Source organism: Haliotis rufescens, unplaced genomic scaffold, assembly GCF_023055435.1.
Source record: "Haliotis rufescens isolate VD_foot unplaced genomic scaffold, xgHalRufe1.0.p SCAF_66, whole genome shotgun sequence".
In the NCBI taxonomy this organism is placed as follows: Eukaryota; Metazoa; Mollusca; class Gastropoda; order Lepetellida; family Haliotidae; genus Haliotis; species Haliotis rufescens.
In genome coordinates, this window is record NW_025964357.1 from 1,102,350 (window position 1) to 1,121,443 (window position 19,094).

A 19,094-nucleotide genomic window follows, 5' to 3' on the forward strand; every position below is an offset into this window, starting at 1 on the left:
ACTCAGCAGCACACAGGGTATGTAACAGACACACTCAGCCAGCACACAGGGGATGTAACAGACACACTAAGCCAGCACACAGGGGATGTAACAGACACACTCGGCCAGCACACAGGGGATGTAACAGACACACTAAGCCAGCAGACAGGGGATGTAACAGACACACTCGGCCAGCACACAGGGGATGTAACAGACACACTAAGCCAGCACAAAGGGGATGTAACAGACACACTCGGCCAGCACACAGGGGATGTAACAGACACACTCAGCCAGCACACACAGGATGTAACAGACACACCCGGCCAGCACACAGGGGATGTAACAGACACACTCGGCAGCACACAGGGGATGTAACAGACACAATCGGCCAGCACAAAGGGGATGTAACAGACACACCCGGCCAGCACACAGGGGATGTAACAGACACACTCAGCCAGCACACAGGGGATATAACAGACACACCCGGCCAGCACACAGGGGATGTAACAGACACAATCAGCCAGCACACAGGGGATGTAACAGACACACTCGGCCAGCACACAGGGGATGTAACAGACATACTCGGCAGCACACAGGGGATGTAACAGACACACTCGGCCAGTACACGGGGATGTTACAGACACACTTGGACAGCACACAGGGGATGTAACAGACACACTCAGCCAGCACACAGGGGATGTAACAGACACACTTGGCCAGCACACAGGGGATGTAACAGACACACTAAGCCAGCACACAGGGGATGTAACAGACACACTAAGCCAGCACACAGGGGATGTAACAGACACACTCGGCCAGCACACAGGGGATGTAACAGACACACCCGGCCAGCACACAGGGGATGTAACAGACACACTCGGCCAGCACACAGGGGATGTAACAGACACACCCGGCCAGCACACAGGGGATGTAACAGACACACTCAGCCAGCACACAGGGGATGTAACAGACACACCCGGCCAGCACACAGGGGATGTAACAGACACACTCGGCCAGCACACAGGGGATGTAACAGACACACTCGGCCAGCATAAAAGGGGATGTAACAGACACACTCGGCCAGCACACAGGGGATGTAACAGACACACTTGGCCAGCACACAGGGGATGTAACAGACACACTAAGCCAGCACACAGGGGATGTAACAGACACACTTGGCCAGCACACAGGGGATGTAACAGACACACCCGGCCAGCACACAGGGGATGTAACAGACACACTCGGCCAGCACACAGGGGATGTAACAGACACACTCGGCCAGCACACAGGGGATGTAACAGACACACTTGGCCAGCACACGGGGATGTTACAGACACACTCGGCCAGCACACAGGGGATGTAACAGACACACTCAGCCAGCACACACAGGATGTAACAGACACACCCGGCCAGCACACAGGGGATGTAACAGACACACTCGGCAGCACACAGGGGATGTAACAGACACAATCGGCCAGCAAAAAGGGGATGTAACAGACACACCCGGCCAGCACACAGGGGATGTAACAGACACACTCAGCCAGCACACAGGGGATGTAACAGACACACTCAGCCAGCACACAGGGGATGTAACAGACACACTCGGCAGCACACAGGGGATGTAACAGACACACTCGGCCAGCACACAGGGGATGTTACAGACACACTTGGACAGCACACAGGGGATGTAACAGACACACTCGGCCAGCACACAGGGGATGTAACAGACACACTCAGCCAGCACACAGGGGATGTAACAGACACACTTGGCCAGCACACAGGGGATGTAACAGACACACCCGGCCAGCACACAGGGGATGTAACAGACACACTCGGCCAGCACACAGGGGATGTAACAGACACACTCGGCCAGCACACAGGGGATGTAACAGACACACTAAGCCAGCACACAGGGGATGTAACAGACACACTCGGCCAGCACACAGGGGATGTAACAGACACACTCAGCCAGCACACACAGGATGTAACAGACACACCCGGCCAGCACACAGGGGATGTAACAGACACACTCGGCAGCACACAGGGGATGTAACAGACACAATCGGCCAGCACAAAGGGGATGTAACAGACACACCCGGCCAGCACACAGGGGATGTAACAGACACACTCAGCCAGCACACAGGGGATGTAACAGACACACCCGGCCAGCATACAGGGGATGTAACAGACACACTCGGCAGCACACAGGGGATGTAACAGACACACTCGGCCAGCACACGGGGATGTTACAGACACACTTGGACAGCACACAGGGGATGTAACAGACACACTCGGCCAGCACACAGGGGATGTAACAGACACACTCAGCCAGCACACAGGGGATGTAACAGACACACTTGGCCAGCACACAGGGGATGTAACAGACACACCCGGCCAGCACACAGGGGATGTAACAGACACACTCGGCCAGCACATAGGGGATGTAACAGACACACCCGGCCAGCACACAGGGGATGTAACAGACACACTCGGCCAGCACACAGGGGATGTAACAGACACACCCGGCCAGCACACAGGGGATGTAACAGACACACTCTCGGCCAGCACACAGGGGATGTAACAGACACACTCGGCCAGCACAAAGGGGATGTAACAGACACACTCGGCCAGCACACAGGGGATGTAACAGACACACTTGGCCAGCACACAGGGGATGTAACAGACACACTAAGTCAGCACACGGGGGATGTAACAGACACACTTGGCCAGCACACAGGGGATGTAACAGACACACCCGGCCAGCACACGGGGGATGTAACAGACACACTCGGCCAGCACACAGGGGATGTAACAGACACACTCAACCAGCACACGGGGATGTTACAGACACACTCGGCCAGCACAAAGGGGATGTAACAGACACACTAAGCCAGCACACAGGGGATGTAACAGACACACTCGGCCTGCACACAGGGGATGTAACAGACACACTCGGCCAGCACACAGGGGATGTAACAGACACACTCGGCCAGCACACAGGGGATGTAACAGACACACTCGGCCAGCACACAGGGGATGTAACAGACACACTCGGCCAGCACACAGGGGATGTAACAGACACACCCGGCCAGCACACAGGGGATGTAACAGACACACCTGGCCAGCACACAGGGGATGTAACAGACACACTCGGCCAGCACACAGGGGATGTAACAGACACACTCGGCCAGCACACAGGGGATGTAACAGACACACTTGGCCAGCACACAGGGGATGTAACAGACACACTCGGCCAGCACACAGGGGATGTAACAGACACACTCGGCCAGCACACAGGGGATGTAACAGACACACTCGGCCAGCACACAGGGGATGTAACAGACACACTCGGCCAGCACACAGGGGATGTAACAGACACACTCGGCCAGCACACAGGGGATGTAACAGACACAATCAGCCAGCATACAGGGGATGTAACAGACACATGCCGGCCAGCACACAGGGGATGTAACAGACACACTTGGCCAGCACACAGGGGATGTAACAGACACACTCGGCCAGCACACAGGGGATGTAACAGACACACTTGGCCAGCACACAGGGGATGTAACAGACACACTCAGCCAGCACACAGGGGATGTAACAGACACACTCGGCCAGCACACAGGGGATGTAACAGACACACTCGGCCAGCACACAGGGGATGTAACAGACACACTAAGCCAGCACACAGGGGATGTAACAGACACACTCGGCCAGCACACAGGGGATGTAACAGACACACTCAGCCAGCACACACAGGATGTAACAGACACACCCGGCCAGCACACAGGGGATGTAACAGACACACTCGGCAGCACACAGGGGATGTAACAGACACAATCGGCCAGCACAAAGGGGATGTAACAGACACACCCGGCCAGCACACAGGGGATGTAACAGACACACTCAGCCAGCACACAGGGGATGTAACAGACACACCCGGCCAGCATACAGGGGATGTAACAGACACACTCGGCAGCACACAGGGGATGTAACAGACACACTCGGCCAGCACACGGGGATGTTACAGACACACTTGGACAGCACACAGGGGATGTAACAGACACACTCGGCCAGCACACAGGGGATGTAACAGACACACTCAGCCAGCACACAGGGGATGTAACAGACACACTTGGCCAGCACACAGGGGATGTAACAGACACACCCGGCCAGCACACAGGGGATGTAACAGACACACTCGGCCAGCACATAGGGGATGTAACAGACACACCCGGCCAGCACACAGGGGATGTAACAGACACACTCGGCCAGCACACAGGGGATGTAACAGACACACCCGGCCAGCACACAGGGGATGTAACAGACACACTCTCGGCCAGCACACAGGGGATGTAACAGACACACTCGGCCAGCACAAAGGGGATGTAACAGACACACTCGGCCAGCACACAGGGGATGTAACAGACACACTTGGCCAGCACACAGGGGATGTAACAGACACACTAAGTCAGCACACGGGGGATGTAACAGACACACTTGGCCAGCACACAGGGGATGTAACAGACACACCCGGCCAGCACACGGGGGATGTAACAGACACACTCGGCCAGCACACAGGGGATGTAACAGACACACTTAACCAGCACACGGGGATGTTACAGACACAATCGGCCAGCACAAAGGGGATGTAACAGACACACTAAGCCAGCACACAGGGGATGTAACAGACACACTCGGCCTGCACACAGGGGATGTAACAGACACACTCGGCCAGCACACAGGGGATGTAACAGACACACTCGGCCAGCACACAGGGGATGTAACAGACACACTCGGCCAGCACACAGGGGATGTAACAGACACACTCGGCCAGCACACAGGGGATGTAACAGACACACCCGGCCAGCACACAGGGGATGTAACAGACACACCTGGCCAGCACACAGGGGATGTAACAGACACACTCGGCCAGCACACAGGGGATGTAACAGACACACTCGGCCAGCACACAGGGGATGTAACAGACACACTTGGCCAGCACACAGGGGATGTAACAGACACACTCGGCCAGCACACAGGGGATGTAACAGACACACTCGGCCAGCACACAGGGGATGTAACAGACACACTCGGCCAGCACACAGGGGATGTAACAGACACACTCGGCCAGCACACAGGGGATGTAACAGACACACTCGGCCAGCACACAGGGGATGTAACAGACACAATCAGCCAGCATACAGGGGATGTAACAGACACATGCCGGCCAGCACACAGGGGATGTAACAGACACACTTGGCCAGCACACAGGGGATGTAACAGACACACTCGGCCAGCACACAGGGGATGTTACAGACACACTCGGCCAGCACACAGGGGATGTAACAGACACACCTGGCCAGCACACAGGGGATGTAACAGACACACTAAGCCAGCACACAGGGGATGTAACAGACACACTCGGCCAGCACACAGGGGATGTAACAGACACACTTGGCCAGCACACAGGGGATGTAACAGACACACTTGGCCAGCACACAGGGGATGTAACAGACACACTCGGCCAGCACACAGGGGATGTAACAGACACACTAAGCCAGCAGACAGGGGATGTAACAGACACACTCGGCCAGCACACAGGGGATGTAACAGACACACCCGGCCAGCACACAGGGGATGTAACAGACACACTCGGCCAGCACACAGGGGATGTAACAGACACACCCGGCCAGCACACAGGGGATGTAACAGACACACTCGGCCAGCACACAGGGATGTAACAGACATACTCGGCCAGCACACGGGATATAACAGACACACCCGGCCAGCACACACAGGTTATTTTAGGGGAATTATACTCTTACCTTCCTCTGCACCTCCCATGGTTTGGCAATGGCTGCAACATCTGAGGCAGTCATCATCATTGACCTGAAGCACACAAAACCTGTACTGTAAACTCAATGATTTAGAATACAGTACAGACACTACAGATGTGTAGAACAACATAACTTTTTTTCTGGTGTACAATGTTAATGTTCAGGGTTGGGAAACAATTTGCCCCATTTGAAACAGCTAGTCTATCTAAATCTAAGCTTCTAGCATTGGGCCAGTTAGTGATACTTGCTACCAACAGTACCACAGTACCACAGTATGCTATATGGTGCAGTCACTGAAAGACATAACAACACAGGACATACCTGAGTAAATCTCTATGCCCATCATTGTTCCAGTCAGCTTTGTCAGTCTTCACCAGCTCAAAGAATTGTCCGCGATACCTGAAGAGTGATAGGTATAGGTGTATATATATATATATATATATATATAGCTTAAGAAAATGCAAAGTGTTATATTGCGGTACATGGTCACAACTCAGGTGAAGCTAAAACACAGTGGTTGCAAAGAGCAGGTGGAGGGGTGACTGGATTCAGCAAGCTTGACTACTGAGGATTTCTCGGGCTTTGGCCATGTCATTGAGGAACAGGTTACACATGGTGTTTCATTAGATAAGTCATTTGTCTGACATATGCCTCTGTTCACCCAGCAATGAATGGGTAGGATGAGACGGTAATGTGAATGCTAACCTTCTGGCGCCTTAATAGGCAGCTTCAGCTGTACACTCACCAGGAAGCTGAGAATGAGAATCCATTGATAGGGTAAAATTGTGCAGCAGCATCAGCATGCTTTAGGTAATGAATATGTCACAGATAAATATGTAATAAAAACACTGTTTATTACATGTGAACACAATAATTTATATGCATTTCATATGTCTATATTATAGTAGTACATGAAATAAAGTGCAAGTTCTCTTCACCTACCTGAATTAAGGAGGCATGCTGCTTACCTGAAGTAAAGAGCCAGGTCTGTTGATAGTATAGCACTCTCCAACATCTGAAGGATTTCTTCATACTCATTTTGTGATACATTACACAGAATATCATTACCCTGAAACAGAGAAACACTGGATGGTAAACAGGTAATGACTTACAAAATCTGAAGCACTGATCTGACAGCACACATACTCAACAGTATTCACATCACACAAACACTTATTCTATTCTCAAATAGTACTTTACAAAAGTACCTTAACAAAAATCAGTTATCATCTTCACCAGTTTATTCATCTATATCTCGTATATAGCAGATTTGTGGCAAGGAAAAAAATCTGCATTTCATGGTACATTCAACACAATACTTCTGCAAACTGTATTGCGACAAAGAACATTCCCCCCATAACAGAATAGCTACACAGCATATTCCCCAACTACTGTATTGCTACACTGTATATTCCCCCCACAACTGTATTGCTACACTTTATATTCCCCCCACAACTGTATTGCTACACTGTATATTCCCCCGACAACTGAATTGCTACACTGTATATTCCCCCCACAACTGTATTGCTACACAGTATATTCCCCCTATATTGTATTGCTACACTGTGTATTCCCCCACCTGTATTGCTACACTGAATATTCCCCCAAAACTGTATTGCTACACTGTATATTTCCCCTATATTGTATTGCTACACTGTATATTCCCCCACTACTGTATTGCTTCACAGCATATTGGCCCACTTCTGTATTGCTACACTGTATGTTCCCCCACTACTGCATTGCTACACTGTATATTCCCTCACAACTGTATCGCTACACTGTATATTCCACTATCCCCCAACAACTGTTTTGCTACACTGTATATTCCCCCCACTACTGTATTGCTACACTGTATATTCCCCCTATATTGTATTGCTACACAGCATATTCGCCCGCTACTGTAAGGCTACACTGTATATTCCACCCCACTACTGTATTGCTACACTGTATATTCCACCCACAACTGAATTGCTACACTGTATATTACCCCCACAACTGAATTGCTACAATGTATATTCCCCCGACAACTGAATTGCTACACTGTATATTCCCCCTATTTTGTATTGCTACACAGCATATTCGCCCACTACTGTATTGCTACACAGCACTTTCTCCTCACTTCTGTATCACTACACTGTATATTCCCCAACTACTGCATTGCTACACTGTATATTCCCCCAACTACTGTATTGCTACACTGTATATTCCCCCCACAACTGAATTGCTACACTGTATATTCCCCCCACAACTGAATTGCTACACTGTATATTCCCCCTATTTTGTATTGCTACACAGCATATTCGCCCACTACTGTATTGCTACACAGCACATTCTCCCAACTTCTGTATCGCTACACTGTATATTCCCCAACTACTGCATTGCTACACTGTATATTCCCCCACTACTGTATTGCTACACTGTATATTCCCCCACTACTGTATTGCTACACTGTATATTCCCCCACTACTGTATTGCTACACTGTATGTTCCTCCCACAATTGTATTGCTACACTGTTTATTCCCCCTATTTTTCATAGCTACACAGCATATTCGCCTACTACTGTATTGCTAGACAGCATATTCTCCCCATTTCTGTATCCCTACACTGTATATTCCCCAACTACTGTATTGCTACACTGTATATTCCCCCCACAACTGTATAGCTACACTGTATACCGTATTTTCTTGAGTATAGTGCGCACTTTTTTTCGAAAAAACACAGCTGTGTAGAAGGGGGTGCGCATTATACACGAATTATGAGTTTGGATGTTTTTTTCCCCCATGGAAAGACATTACCGTGAGCACGAAACACCGGGAATACCATGTCAACAAATCCGTACTGAAGTACGCAAAATAATTATGTAATTACACTGTCTGGCTATAAAAAGTGTTCTTTCTATATCTGGACTTATGTTTGTAACTTATTTCATTGATTTTATTCAAAATTCCTTATAATATTGTTTTTATTAATTTCGGCGAAATCGTGTGTGAAGCGAACGGAAGATCGCACAACTCACCGTTATTAACAGCAACCACGGTCAGAATACCGCTATTGACGCCTTGAAACAAACTTTAGTTGACAGAGAATGGATACATATATCATAAATGACATACTTTGACTCGTTAAAAGTCATATTTGTTTTGGTTTGACGATTCTATGTCAACATGAAATTCTCGCGATCACGTGATCACGTGCGCGTGAGCCTTGACGGTGACTGGTGAGACATGTTCCATGTAAAAAATAATACCCGGGAATAGCGATCAGCTGCTTCGCTTAGGGTTATTATTATTTTAAATATGTTTAGTAAAGGTTGCATATAATTAAGAAAATAATGGAATATATTATTCCTGATAAATAAAATAGTTTCAGATACAATTGTTGCCGATCCTTGGATTAAAAATCTTATAAAGTTATATCATTGGGTGTGTCTTGACCGAATCACCGGTCGATTCCAAGAAAACGTGTGTACAGCTGATTGCTGTTTCCAGCTTAGTTTACGAGAAAATACGCAAGGTAATCTTAATCCCTAAATATAAAACAATGCCTAGCAGAACAACAAATACTATTTAAACGGTAAATAAACATGTCTGGTGATTTTTTATCTCAAATTTCGAATTTGTACTGACGAAGTTTCTCAGCACCCGTTCGTTTGCCGGACTTCGCTGAAAGGGTACGGTGTAAAAAATTTCTGCGCATAATATTCAAATTTCTTTTTTTTCCAAAATATTGAACCCGCTAGAGGGGGGTGCGCATTATACATGGGTGCGCACTATACTCAAGAAAATATGGTATTCCCCCCACAACTGTATTGCTACACTGTATATTACCCCACTACTATATTGCTACATTGTATATTCCCCCACAACTGTATTGCTACACTGTATGTTCCTCAAATACTGTATTGCTACACCGTACATTCCCCCACTACTGTATTGCTACACTGTATATTCCCCCACTACTGTATTGCTGCACATTACATTCCTCCCACAACTGTATTGCTACACTGTATATTCCCCCACTCCTGTAACGCTACACTGTATATTCCCCCACTACTGTATTGCTACACTGTATGTTCCTCCACTACTGTATTGCTACACTGTATGTTCCTCCACTACTGTATTGCTACACTGTATATTCCTCCACTACTGTATTGCTACACAGTATATTCCTCCCACAACTGTATTGCTACACTGTATATTCCCCCACTCCTGTAACGCTACACTGTATATTCCCCCACTACTGTATTGCTACACTGTATGTTCCTCCACTACTGTATTGCTACACTGTATGTTCCTCCACTACTGTATTGCTACACTGTATATTCCTCCACTACTGTATTGCTACACAGTATATTCCTCCCACAACTGTATTGCTACACTGTATATGCCCCCACTCCTGTAACGCTACACTGTATATTCCCCCACTACTGTATTGCTACACTGTATATTCCCCCACTACTGTATTGCTACCCTGTACATTCCCCCACTACTGTATTGTTACACTGTATATTCCCCTACTAGTGTATTGCTACACAGTACATTCCCCCACCACTACTGTATTGTTACACTGTTTATTCCCCCACTACTGTATTGCTACACAGTACATTCCCCCACCACTACTGTATTGTTACACTGTATATTCCCCCACTACTGTATTTTACACTGTATATTCCCCCACTACTGTATTGCTACACTGTATGTTCCTCCACTACTGTATTGCTACACAGTACATTCCCCCACCACTAATGTATTGCTACACTGTATATTCCCCCACCACTACTGTATTGCTACACTGTATATTCCCCCACTACTGTATTCCTACACAGTACATTCCCCCACCACTATTGTATTGTTACACTGTATATTCCCCCACTTCTGTATTGCTACACTGTATACCCCCCCCTCCCACTGTATTGCTACAAAGTACATTCCCCCACAACTGTATTCCCCCACACATCAAGATAAGTTATATAATCAAGATATTTTATGACAGTGCCAATAACTTATTAAACTCCGAACAATAAATTGGAGGTTTAGGTCACTGTACGTAAGTAACAGGCAATAAAGGCACTCAACAACATGCCTTCCATCTATGTGAGATGTTCATGTGTGAAGACATGTTGTGTGTTACCTTTGTTGTAAGAATCATGATGCACTGATCAAAGTGATGGTGCTCCAGGGTTGAGGTAGTGTACAGTTCCGCCAGAGGTGTGTTCACTCTGCAATACAGCCAACAATTCAAATCACAATTCCTCTTGTCACTAAATATCGTGGCATGGCGTGGCGTGACGTGGCAACGAGTAGTGTTGTGTGGGTGTGGGTGTGGGTGTGGTGTGAACTTGTGTTTTGTGGTGTCTCCATCACGGGTGGACAGAGAGTGTCTGTATGTACCATATGTTCCAGTTCCCTTCATAGTGCAGACACCTGCCCATGCCGTCAAACCAGTTCAGACAGACAAGGATGTCAGTCAGACGGGATGCACATGGTCACCCAGTGGTGCACCATGGAGGTCAGGAAATTTACAATAAATTTAATGGTGACAACGGCTGTTCCTGGCCTCAGTGGCTGTTCGCACATGTGTGGGGGAGGTTGTCATGCTCAAGTGGAGTGCAAGGGCAAGCGTGGTGTTGACCTTAATATTGTACCTTCACCTATAAACGTTAAAGCTTTGTTCCAAATGCTACATGAACATCCGGACCGTGGTTTTGTAGACACTCTTGTTGACGGATTCATATTTGGATTAACGACAGGCATTGAAACTATTCTGTCTAAAACAGTGGTGTGCAACAACAACAAGACGGCTAGAAACGATCCAGAGGTTGTCAGTGTATTGCTCAAAGCTGAGTGCGTCAAACATTAAGCCATTGGGCTGTTCAACATGTCGCTGTTTACACCTTTCAGAATCAACCCTCTAGAAATCGCAGAAAGTAAATGCTTTCAAAAGAAAAGACTCATTGTCGATCTGTCTGCATCGCACAACGACGAAGAAAGCAGTATCAACAGCTTGATCGATAAGGTTCTCTATGTCATATGTTAAACTGGACGATGCAATTGACCTTATTCAGCAATTAGGTGTGAACTCTTGGATGTGTAAATTTGACCCTGAGAATGCCTTTGAGCAAGTACCCATTCATCCTTCTTTATGGCATTTACATGACGTGCAGTGGGAAAATGAGATGTAGCTCTTCACACATTAAGTTTTCGGGTGTAGATCTAGCCCTAAGATATTTCACCTTTGGCTTACTTACCGTCCCGTTATTGGATGGGCCAGTAATGGGCAGCCCTATCTGCCTGGCTTACGGCACTCAGGTCTTCCAAAACTGAATAGTGCGTTACTAAAATCATCGGTTATTAAGTAAGGGGGGCTTCGCCCTTGACATTGAATGGGCTAGCAATGGGCACCTCATTGGCCTGGCATACCTAGCCTACTCCAGCCTTATTTGCCATAATCATATCAGTAGAATAGATGTATGTACCTTGTTAATATTTCAATTTATATGAAGTCTACCCATCACAAGCATTTGGGGTGCAACGGCCAGTATGACTGCCTACAGCTTCAGTCAATGATAGATGTAGGCATTGCACCTCCAATTTGCCATCCTTAATAAATCACATTATTTTAAACCCATCTTAATTGTTTTTGTGGGCATAAAGACAACTATGTAGAAGCCATACCTCCAATGATGATGGGTAATGCAGAGAGTAAACACCGGGAATGTGGGTCCTTGGCTATCATAGCATTGCTGCACCCAAGCCAGGCTAGCAATGAGGCTGAGTCCAAGCTCCCCACATACTTTACCTAATCTTACCTAGGCGTACCCAGATGAGAAGTAATTTGTCTTTTTGAAATTTAGAAATTAGCTAAAAAACACAAAATTGTGAGCAAATATAGACTAAAAAATTTGAACTTGCACACAGAGGAAAGAAGTGATGATTCACACTGTGTGCAAAGGCTTCTGCATGAGGTATGGTTTACCTAACAACTGGTTAGGATGGCTGACAGTGAAATGGATCTGCTGAAAATCTAGAGATATGGGTATGATGTTAGCCAAATTGCAGGTATTATGGCTATGACATAACAATGTTAGGGTATTCGAAGGAATTATATACAACTTATTCATACCCTGACTATAATTTAAGATATATACAACATACTCATACCATGACTATAATCAAGATACATACAACTTATTCATACCATGACAATAATCAAGACATATACAACTATGTGGATATACAAACAAAATCATACTTAAGCTGAAACTGGTTGTTTGTCCCTCGATGATCAAGGTCATGACAAAGACATCCAACCATCAATGCCAAGCGTTCTGACTCTGTCAACACATTGTCCATTCCACCTAGCTGCAACATAGACCATCAGTAAGAAGTCATAAACCTCAGAAATGTCAGTTCAGCAGAATGGAGAGTGTATGAAACTTGCACAATCAGTACAATGTGTGTGAATGGTAACTCACCTTTAGCATGCTGAACATTGTTTGAGCTACATTGAACGCATGTCGCCAGTTGTGATATGTAACATTTCGGTAGTTTTTCTTCACACTCAGTAGCCACCGACAGAGGATCTGGGGGGCACAATAAAGGAAGGGAAGATCATCCCATATGACAGGCCAAACAGTTCCATAATCTAAGCTAAAAATGACAAAAATACACACCAGAAACCAAGAGTTCTATAATGCATAAAGCTGAAAAGCCTGAAGTACATGGTGAGTAACTGTTTTGTCAGTTTATGAAAGAAGAAAGAGTGTACTTCCATTGCTGATTGATGGAGACAGCTCACCTCATAGTTAATGCTGAAGACGTCCAAGAGCTCCAGGTCTGTGAACATTCTGATGGTGGCTTTGAGCGTGTCATCATCATCCAGCAGAAAATCATTGAACTTATAGTCCAGCAAGTTATAATGGGTTGAAGATGGAATGGACAGTTTCTGAAATGATAGCATGTTATTTCATATCAGCTGGAATATTGCCAAAAAGAACACATTGGGTTGACAGTTACCTGTGTGTCACTGTTTTCCAGTGCAACTAGGACCAAACTCATTATTCTAGGACCAAACAAATAATTAGCTTCCATAGGCTGCTTGTGCACACTTCAAATAAATGTAACTGAAGCCAGTAGCCCGAAAGCCTTGACAGGATTGTAGCCATTGGGAGCTGAACACTAATCTTTTACCCATGTTCACATACCAACATCAGTTGCACAAAATTTATCAAAAGGAATTCTCATACCAATTTGATTTGCTTGTAAGCAAACAACCCTTATTCACGGGGCACTAACAATATGAAATTTGGTTAAAATGCATGAATTTGTTGGTACCTAACATTACTGACACCCACCCTGAGTCTGTGAGCTTCTTCCATGGGAGCAATGGCATGGTAGGACAACACTTCCAGAGCCACCCTTTGTTTGGCCATTGCTCGTAGTGCTGTCTCATACATCTGTGTGTTGTTAATACCCATGCCACAGAAGATAGAGAATGCCTAAAATAGATAACATATCATTTGTGTGTCAGGTGGCGTGTGTTGTAGGTACAGACAGAGACCATATAATAGAGGGACGGCCCTCTAGCCTATGCGCGAAACCATCAGTGCTACGGCTTGTACTGCGCAGCCTGTCCGGAAGCGAGCAGAAACGCGTTAACTGCAGTCATCGCTGTCGCCTTTTTTTCCCATGCAAAAGATATATTTTACAAAACAAAATTACACTCATGTATTTCTTAACATTGTTAACATTACAACTGAGATTTGTTGGTGCCCTAAAGCATGTCGTTGTCACTGTATTTGATGACTGTGATCACGCTTTGTCTTTGTCCGAGAGAACAAAATGGCGCACATGTAAAATCGGCAAAAGTGCAGATTTTGATTTTCAATAACGGCCTCTAATTCGCAATGAAAGTCCTTGGTTACCAAGGTGTATAAAAAGGATATATGTTAAAAATTGGCTTAGTGCCATTTACAAATTTAGGGCGGATGCGATATTTCAGATTTTGACTCCAGAAATGGGACTAAATCTGACTTTTCCCGAAATAATTACACCACAACTCTTAATTTCCGCATGCTTTCAGACGAATGTGTTCCTATCATCGGTCCTGAATTAAATAGTTTTACATTCATCACGATTTCCCCTTTGGCTTGGTACCAAAGTTATTTAGGTACGATCGGTAGTTTTTTTTGTATGATTTTTGGCGCAAGGCCATATTTTACGTCACATATTTTAAATTAAATTACCATATATAGCAGACGAAATAACATGCATTTTGTCTGTGATTATCATCCGCATATATCTTTTGAAACATTATACAAAGTGACATATTGTATGATATTAGAATTGTTTTTGTAAGACACGTATTTTTTTTACCTTTGCTTTCGCCATTTCTTCGTAAGTTTAACTTTGTTTCAGTTAGGCTTCTATCACATATCGCGCATATACTATATACTACAATACTACATATTTGTTATCTTCTGAAGATTTTGTCTGTATTAATCATGACTACATTTAATCAATTATTTATTTTATGCCGTGTAAATATTGATTATGAGCAAAATGATCTTGGCCTAAACCCAATCATAATAATGTAAATATGATGAAGGTACTACTTACTTTGTGTATTTACACAACAATAAAAACATCATACAAAAATAAAAATCCGTTACATGAAATATTTGTATTATAAAATTATCATTTGCTTTGTAAATGCCAAGAAAAAAGAAGGATTATATCGGCAGTCGTCGGGAGAGAAGTTCCAGACAACAAGGTCGAAGGTGTCAAACTTATCTCGCTCCGGCAAACCCTATTATCACTGCTAGCCCCAAACTGGCATTAACCAATAACATTTGATTCTTTCGAAGCCCATTGTCAGACACATCGAAAATTCATTTAACAACGCTCGTAGTTTAATGTGTATTTTTAATTCATTGGAATTATTAGCATTATAAAATAGTAGCGAATTTACATGAAATAAAAACATTAATATGGCGTCATTTTTTTTCTGGCTAATAGTAAAGCATTTACACCAGTTGGTGATCATGCATTTTTGCAAGTAAATCTAGTCTGGACTTAATATAAGATATGAAGTTAATCTGGAGATATATTTTGTGAACATCGGGAATAGGGTGATATGTTACAAGTGTCTTCCCTGCTTCTGAATGAGTTTTATTTACACTTCCTGAGTTCCTGTGCAATTTACCGGATCGTAGTTTTCTGTGGCGTTCGTAGTAGATTTGGTATATTTGTTTATTTATAATAGTTAACAATTGCAGCATAAAATGAGATATGTAAATTGAAATAAATGTCCTGGAAGACACACATGTTCAGCAAATAATTTGCAGCCAACTGACATGTGCTAATGAGAGATATCATACAAAAATCTTTGTAATCCGCTAAGAGACGTCCTTTTATTGGATTGTCGCTGGTCGTAGTCGGAGAAATCTCGGCTAAGGGAATTAACTCTTACCCCGGATATTATGTAATATTGTTTACGTGGTTACCAGAATGGTCAGTCGTGAATGTCTGCGCATCTATTGCGCATCTGCAGCGGTACAGGGAGGTTAACAGCAGGGTGTCGGGGTGTATCAGTTACATGCCAGACCGTAGCGCTGATGGTTAGTGATAAACTGTTGGTGAGGGCCGTCCCTCTATTATATGGTCTCTGGTACAGATAATGATTCAGTGTGTCAGGTGGCGTGTGTTGTAGGTACAGATAATGATTCAGTGTGTCAGGTGGCGTGTGTTGTAGGTACAGCTAATGATTCAGTGTGTCAGGTGGTGTGTGTTGTAGGTACAGCTAATGATTCAGTGTGTCAGGTGGTATGTGTTGGAGGTAGAGATAATGATTCAGTGCGTCAGGTGGTGTGTGTTGTAGGTACAGCTAATGATTCAGTGTGTCAGGTGGCGTGTGTTGTAGGTACAGCTAATGATTCAGTGTGTCAGGTGGTGTGTGTTGTAGGTACAGATAATGATTCAGTGTGTCAGGTGGCGTGTGTTGTAGGTACAGATAATGATTCAGTGTGTCAGGTGGCGTGTGTTGTAGGTACAGATAATGATTCAGTGTGTCAGGTGGCGTGTGTTGTAGGTACAGATAATGATTCAGTGTGTCAGGTGGTATGTGTTGGAGGTAGAGATAATGATTCAGTGTGTCAGGTGGTGTGTGTTGTAGGTACAGATAATGATTCAGTGTGTCAGGTGGTATGTGTTGGAGGTAGAGATAATGATTCAGTGTGTCAGGTGGTGTGTGTTGTAGGTACAGATAATGATTCAGTGTGTCATGTGGCGTGTGTTGTAGGTACAGCTAATGATTCAGTGTGTCAGGTGGTGTGTGTTGTAGGTACAGATAATGATTCAGTGTGTCAGGTGGCGTGTGTTGTAGGTACAGATAATGATTCAGTGTGTCAGGTGGTGTGTGTTGTAGGTACAGATAATGATTCAGTGTGTCAGGTGGTGTATGTTGTAGGTACAGATAATGATTCAGTGTGTCATGTGGTGTGTGTTGTAGGTACAGATAATGATTCAGTGTGTCATGTGGTGTGTGTTTTAGGTACAGATAATGATTCAGTGTGTCAGGTGGTGTATGTTGTAGCAGAGACCATATAACAGAGGGACGGCCCTCCCCAACAGTTTATCATAAACCATCAGCGCTACAGTCTGGCATGTAACTGATACACCCCGACACCCTGCTTTTAACCTCCCTGTACCGCTGCAGATGCGCAATAGATGCGCAGACATTCACGACTGACCATTCTGGTAACCACGTAAACAATATTACATAATATCCGGGGTAAGAGTTAATTCCCTTATCCGAGATTTCTCCGACTACGACCAGCGACAATCCAATAAAAGGACGTATCTTAGCGGATTACAAAGACTTTTTTATGATATGTCTCATTAGCACATGTCAGTTGGCTGCAAATTATTTGCTGAACATGTGTGCCTTCCGGGACATTTATTTCAATTTACATTCGCCACAGCCATGGACGACTTCATTCACTTGGACGATTTCGTTTTGGACCTAGATATGCCACTTGAAGAATTCCCTCTCTTCGACCAGGGGTTGGTTTCGGATGAATCTTGGTCTAAATAGAATGACAGTGATGTTACCGCTACCAAGCCATTGGTAATACCTCCCAAAAAGTTTCACTCAAAGAAAAAGATAGGAAATGAAAATATGACGTCTGTCCACAAGCGTAAGTTTTCGAGGGCGTGTGAAGAAAACGCTGTTCCGATATCAAAAGTATTTTATAACGTATTTAAAAATCAGTTAATATATCTCATTTTATGCTGCAATTGTTAACTATTATAAATAAACAAATATACCAAATCTACTACGAACGCCACAGAAAACTACGATCCGGTAAATTGCACAGGAACTCAGGAAGTGTAAATAAAACTCATCCAGAAGCAGGGAAGACACTTGTAACAAATCACCATATTCCCGATGTTCACAAAATATATCTCCAGATTAACTTCATATCTTATAATAAGTCCAGACTAGATTTACTTGCAAAAATGCATGATCACCGACTGGTGTAAATGCTTTACTATTAGCCAGAAAAAAAATGACGCCATATTAATGTTTTTATTTCATGTAAATTCGCTACTATTTTATAATGCTAATAGTTTCAATGAATTAGAAATACACATTAAACTACGAGCGTTGTTAAATGAATTTTCGATGTGTCCGACACTGGGCTTCGAAAGAATCAAATGTTATTGGTTAATGCCAGTTTGGGGCTAGCAGTGATAATGGGGTTTGCCGGAGCGAGGTAAGTTTTTTTTCAAAGGGAGGCTACTGTTAAATTCCAAAGCAATCGATATTACCCGATTAGATTGATATTTCAGCATACAAATAATTAGGTATTTCAGGTATAACAATATAGCTTCAACGAGCATGGTACCAGATATGTACTAGTATATCGTAAACTGTAGTAACGTTTGTTGTTTTCAAAATTCTTTCATCATAGTTTTCTATATCTGATCACTGAAAAACAAACTTTAAACTCTAACCTGGAACGAAGCATGCAACTATTACTATTAAAACAAAACAAAACATCACAAACTCTGACATCTGTAAATGTATTTTTCACAGAAAAGGGCAATAGACCATTTATATATTTTACTGAATGACACCTTCGACCTTGTCTGGAACTTCTCTCCCGACGACTGCCGATATAATCCTTCTTCTTTCTTGGCATTTACAAAGCAAATGATAATTTTATTATACAAATATTTCATGTAACGGATTTTAATTTTTGAATGCTG

At 44.5% G+C, this 19,094-nt stretch overlaps 1 protein-coding gene across 2 annotated transcripts in view; it reads right to left on the minus strand.

The window, feature by feature from the left end:
- Nucleotides 1–19,094, minus strand: part of LOC124125448 (dual 3',5'-cyclic-AMP and -GMP phosphodiesterase 11-like) — a 234,297-nt gene that overhangs the window by 13,999 nt on the left and 201,204 nt on the right. For both annotated transcript variants that reach the window (XM_048387137.1, XM_048387136.1), the window contains 8 exons: nt 14,177–14,320; nt 13,621–13,767; nt 13,298–13,405; nt 13,075–13,184; nt 10,954–11,041; nt 6,791–6,891; nt 6,144–6,221; nt 5,811–5,874 (listed from right to left, as the gene is read on the minus strand). In XM_048387137.1, the coding sequence (XP_048243094.1) occupies nt 5,811–5,874; nt 6,144–6,221; nt 6,791–6,891; nt 10,954–11,041; nt 13,075–13,184; nt 13,298–13,405; nt 13,621–13,767; nt 14,177–14,320 (840 nt within the window). The remainder of the gene's footprint in view (nt 1–5,810; nt 5,875–6,143; nt 6,222–6,790; nt 6,892–10,953; nt 11,042–13,074; nt 13,185–13,297; nt 13,406–13,620; nt 13,768–14,176; nt 14,321–19,094) is intronic.